This window comes from Hemitrygon akajei, chromosome 8 (assembly GCF_048418815.1).
Source record: "Hemitrygon akajei chromosome 8, sHemAka1.3, whole genome shotgun sequence".
Lineage (NCBI taxonomy): Eukaryota > Metazoa > Chordata > Chondrichthyes > Myliobatiformes > Dasyatidae > Hemitrygon > Hemitrygon akajei.
Genome location: NC_133131.1, coordinates 107518043 through 107524042, shown reverse-complemented (window position 1 = coordinate 107524042; position 6000 = coordinate 107518043). Strand labels below are relative to the sequence as shown.

General features: G+C 38.9%; 1 protein-coding gene across 1 annotated transcript in view; it reads left to right on the top strand.

The window, feature by feature from the left end:
• Window positions 1-1570: 1570 nt before the first annotated feature.
• The window catches only part of LOC140732143 (insulin-like growth factor-binding protein 4), a 113676-nt gene continuing 109246 nt past the window's right edge, over window positions 1571-6000 (top strand). The window contains exon 1 of the mRNA XM_073054364.1: window positions 1571-2002. Coding sequence (XP_072910465.1) covers window positions 1654-2002 — 349 coding nt within the window. The 5' untranslated portion in view covers window positions 1571-1653. The remainder of the gene's footprint in view (window positions 2003-6000) is intronic.

Below are 6000 nucleotides of genomic sequence, written 5' to 3'. Positions count from 1 at the left end.
TTGTAACTAGTTGCGTCACCATCTGGTATGGAGGGACCATTCACAACCTCAGAAAAGGCAGCAGAAATTGCAAGCTCAGCCAGCTCCATCATGGGCACTATCCTCCCCAGCATCAAGGACATCTCCAAAAGGTGATACCTCAAAAAGATGGCATCTGTATTGAGGACTCTCATCACCCAAGACACACCCTCTTCTCATTGTTACTATCAAGGAGGAAGTACAGGATTCTGAAGACACAGAATCAGTGTTTTAGAAGCAGCTTCTTCCCCTCCACCATCAGATTTCTGAATGGATAATCAACCCATGCACTGTATCTCAGTATATTTTTAATCTTTTTTTCTTTCCTATTGCACTACTTATTTAATTTTATGTATATTATTTCAGTGATATTAAACCTGATTCTGATTTTGGTTCTAAAGTGAATGTTGATGTAGTGTCCATAGATTCCTTTCTTCCTCCAAATGAACAGAGTTGGAGCACATCCTGTGTTGAAAGTGGTAAATCCCATTCATACTGCACTGCCTGGGTACTATAACATATCAGGATTCCTACAATTTGATACAACCAGTAACTGACATGTGTCAGAGATGAAGGGTCACAAACCTGAAATGAAACACCCTTCCCACTAACACAGCTGATCTGCAGAGTAGTTCCAGGATTTTCTGTCTTTGTTATAGCTTTCCAACATCTGCAGTTTCTTTTTGATCTTTACTAAGACAATTGCTACAGAGAGATGAATAGAGGAGGTATAGAGAGGAACTGAATGGCCAATACCCATCCTAATTTTCTTTACATTCACTGAAGCTTTAAACTGCTGTTGCCCAAAGGTATTAGTATTAAACACGTGAAAAAGAGTGATATTTATTTAAATTTAAAAAAGAATAATACATAGGCAAAAAAGTACCATCCAATGGGAGTACAATCATGTTAATTCTCAGTGCTGTCATGCTTAGTCATTAGGTCTGGTTGCCTAGTTCTATTTGACATCAAACAAAAAAACATGTGAAACATCATCCAGCAAACTGCCTGGTTCTTAAAGACCTTGACTCCAAGAAAGATAGTACCAAAGTTAGAGCCCTTTTAAAGGTTTAGCCTTATTGAATATTCAGCTTTGTGTTTTATCTTGCAAAATTATTTTTCTGAACTGATGATATCTATGATTCTTTTGTAACTTTAAATCTGCATTTGGTTACATTTACTTCAATATATCTTTTTAAAATGTCCTTTTGTTTTTTTCATCAAAGGAGGAATTTGTAAAGATCAAAAGTGTGTTAATGACCCCTCTCACAGTTACTTGCACTGTAAAATACAAGGAGAGCAGATTTATGGCTGGAAAAGTAATGAAGTTATCACTATATATCCATCTGCTTCTTGGGATAAATAGAATGTCAAGTCATGACTATGTTGTTTTGGCTGTAACCCAAATCTTCAAGTTCCTACTGGTACAACTATGTGTTTAAGACCCAGCGAAAGTATTTTTCCACTTCATGCTGTATGATTACACCCACATGTAAGGAATAGCTAATCAGAGTCCTGACTGGAATTTATCACTAACTAGTCTAACCATTGTATAAATAATCCTGATTGCACTCGGAGTGGCTAGGTATTGTGAGTAGGCTTCTGTTCCCCCTCTCGTTTACTTTCTGTATTTCGATGTGTCTTTTAAAGTATTTGAGCATTCTGCTTATGCTGCTTTCGCCACTGATCTCGGAGGCAGCTGGGCCGATCCGTTGCTTGCCCTGCACCGATGAAAGGATGGCGCATTGCCCACCCGTGGGTAATACGTGCACAGAAGAGATGGTGAGAGAGCCAGGTTGTGGCTGCTGCCAGATGTGTGCGCTGTCTCGTGGCCAGTCTTGTGGGGTATACACGGCACGCTGTGCAACCGGGCTCCGATGTTACCCTCAGCTAATGGAAACCAAACCTTTGGAGACTCTCATGCAAGGACGTGGCATTTGCATGGATATTGCTGAAGTGGAAAGGATTCAAGCAATACAAGCAGGTAATCGTGAAATATGGATTTGTAACTTGGTGACAGAAAAGAACGACCTAACTTGAAATAATTTCTTTGCTATTAGCAATAAAATAACCAGTTCCTGAGCTATTAACTTTGTTAGAATAAATGGAGAAAATGCGCAGTTACCCACCCATTTGCCTTTAAAATCAGTTAACTTGCCTGAAGTTTTCATAAACTATAAGGCTTTGCACAGAATAAGAAAGTATCACCTTCACACATTTTTTTTATAATCATGACTTTGACATGATTCCATCTTGTAAAAACTGAAAGAGATCTTCAAAAATTTTCTTCTAATGTTTGAAGCCTTTATATGGCTGATGTTTGCCCTTTTTAGTGTTTGGCTTAAAGATTGTATTTATTTCTTATGTCAATGTGTTTTCTAATATGTGCTTCATTTCCTACACTTCACTGAACAGAAATACAAACTTTCTCAACAGAATTATAGCAAGGACAGTATACACAGATTGCAGACTGAATTCTGCTGAATGCAAGGTTTACACACCAGTGTTGTATAATTAGTTAGGAAACAAACTCACATAATGTAATATTTTAGTTTCAAATTATTTTAAATTGAAATAGAGAATGTGAAATGATCTATGACTGTGCTTATTTCTGATTTATCTGTCATGTTCTTGATTTAATTGATCTTTACCCCCTCCGATAGTGAAATCAGTATCAATCTTGTCACTGTTTAAGTACACTTGTATAGTTCACTATATCATACAGATCATACAGATCTCTCCGTGTGCAGATGGTGGCACAAGGAATGTTTCATGGAACAGTGCCACAAATGGAAAACTGTACAGTAAATAAAAAAAGAGAAAGGAAAACAGACATTTTTTTCTTCCCCTGTTTTAAAGTTATGATCTTTGGGTGAAGTCAAATTAGAACCAGATGTTTGTGCTGGTTTAAAAATGTTTGTTTATAATTAAAAAGGATTGGCACCATGGTTCTGCTCATAGCAAATCCTGTTATAGCATTAGCCATTCCTCATCCCACCATGCATACACGGGCAGCTGGAACAATATTACATTTAATTGAATTTCAGAGTTTAATATGAAAAACACTGATTTAAAGGCCTCCCTCATTAAAGGGCATTATTTTCAGTTCCATGAAACAATATCACAAATTACTTGCAGAAATGATATTTCAGAGTTGTGTTCTACCACACTCAGGCATTGACTTGGGAGGTGAGATATAATCATGGATTTCCAAAGAAGCCGGTGAGATAACAGAATGCCAGCAAGTTCTTTGTTTAATGCTCATATTCTAGGTAAATTTATCATTAAAATACGTTTATGTCACCATATACTACGCTGAGATTCATTCTGTTGTGGCCATTCATAGCAGATAGAAAGAAATACAATACAAACTACACACAAAGAAGGAGAAAGAAACAATGTGCAGAAGAAGACAAACTATGCAAATGCAAATAACAATAAATAAATAACGAAGAACATTTAGAACATGAGTTACAGAGTCCTTGAAACTGAATTCACAGGTTGTTGAATCTGTTTAGTGTTGAGGTGAGTGAAGTTATACACGCAGGTTCAGGAGCTTGATGGTTGAAGGATAACAACTATTCCTGAAGCTGGTGGTGTGAGACCAAAAGCTCCTGCACTTCTTTCCCAAGGGCAGCGGTGAGAAGAGAGCATGGCCTGGATAATGGAGTCCTTGATGATGAAAGCTGCTCTCTTGTGGCAGTTCTTCTTGTAGATATGCTCAATGATGTGGTGAGCTTCCCATCAGATAGACTGTGCTGACTGCACCACTTTGTGTAGGCTTTTTTTTCCATTCATGGGCACTGGCTTTTCCATACCAGGCTATGATGGGGCCAGTCAGGATTCTCTCCGATATATGTATAGAGGTTTGTCAAAGTTTTAGATATCATGTCAAATATGTGCAAGCTTCTAAGAAAGTAGAGGTCCTGCCATGCCTTCTTTGAAAGGAAATGGTACAACATATGTAAAACATCAGATTGTGTACAGTTAATAAGATTGTGAAAAGAGCAGCATGTTAGTGCGTAAACCAAACTTTGAGAGTTGTGTTTTTTTCAAAAGGGATCAAAGCAGTTTTATTGTCAAACCAAGTGCAGACAGAGTTTAGTTTCAGGCCTAAGAATAGCCAATCTAAGATCAACAGGGAATTTTTAAAAATATGGCATTTCACTTTCCTTGATGTCTCTTATTATGAAATGTATAACCTTGTGCTAACCCAGTTCGAATTCTCATTTTGTGCCAGCTTTAGCCAAGAGGGAAGAGGAGAGATTGACACTATACTCAGTTGGAACCATCCTGATCTAGAGAAGGAAATTCATTTAGGATTCATGTACTAAATCCCTAACAAAAAAAACCTGAAAGAAACCTAATGCAGATGTGGCGAACATAAAAGAAACAGAAAATGATAGAAAAATTCGGTAGGTCAGATTTCATCCAAAGAAAGAGACACTGTCAAAAGTTTTTGTCTGGAGCCTTTTGTTAGAGCTGAGGATGTTCTGCCATCCCAGAACGATGGGTCTAGCCGCAGACAAGAGGGAAAGTGAAGGTAGGACCTGTACCAGTTGGGGCGGTGTAGTGAACTACGTATACCTGTCTGGACATGCCCCCCCGCTGACTGCTCCTGTGGCTCCTCCCACAGACCCCGGTATAAAGGCGATTGGAGCCACAGACCCTTCCTCAGTCTCCAGGATGTTGTGTGATGGTCACTTGCTGCTTGTGCTTTCTTCCAGCCAATAAAAGCCTATCTTAGCCCACGTCTCAGAGTTATTGATGGTGCATCAGGCGGCACTGTAGCGTAGTGGTTAGTACAACAATTTACAGTACAGGCGGCCAGAGTTCAATACCTGCAACTGCCTGTAAGGGTGTTGTACCTTCACCCCGTGACCGCATGGGTTTCCTCCCACAGTACAAAAACATATTGATTGATATGTCAATTGGTCATTGCAAATTGTCCCATGATTAGGCTAAGATTAGATCAGGGGACTGCTTGGTGTTGGGGTTCTAAGGGCTAGGAGGCCTATTCCGCACTGTATCTCAATAAATAAATATTAAAAGAGAATATCTGCTCCAGTATTTATAATAGTCTGTTAGTCACTTTTTCTGATACAGCACATGAAAAATTATTAGTTTGTTGCAATTTAGGATGAACCTATCATGGCACCTCAGGATTAGTGGCATCAAGACAGACAAAACAGAGGGAATAAACTGATTTAAATCTTGGCCCATATCACAGGCAGTCAGCATTAACATAGATGAGCTCTGCTCTTATGTAAATCCTACTGACCAACTTTGCACTTGATCTTGGTGAAAATGCTTATTCTTTTTCTAATGATTTGTATGCTGCTGTTGTTAAGAGTTTACAGTTAGGAATTTTCCATGTGTGGAGCAGGGTATCACTCTTGCTCTTCCTGGACCTGAGGGGAATTTGGCAAAACAATTATCCAGGGCCATTGTGACACTGGTTCACTTTAACACAGAGTCAAGCCTCCAAGAATCTCATTGTCGTTTCCCATTGTCTCCTGATGTTAAACTGCAGCTGAATCCGAATCAGAATCAGATGAGTGTGTGCCTTCAGACTCTTGTATCCACTTCACGATGCTAGCAACAAGAAGAGTGTATGTCCTGTGTGATCACTGTCCTTAATGATAGATGCCACCTTTCTGAGATATGAAGCATTTTGCAGTTGCACATTGATAAAGGAGATGGTCAATTTTAGTGGGAATATTCACTGCTGCTGGACAACATTGTTAAATCTGTCAGTCCTAATGGATATATTATTTGATTGGAATGTGACTATGACACACATACAGGTCCTAGAGAATGAAACTGACCTGCAGGCAGAGTAATTAGTTACAAAGGCAAATGGTCTTTATGGCAAAGAGTAATAATGTGGTGACAGCAAGATCACAATTGTGTACGGCATTGGTCTCCATGTCAAGAAACAATATACTTACTATGCTGAATCAGTACACTAGATTAACTTCT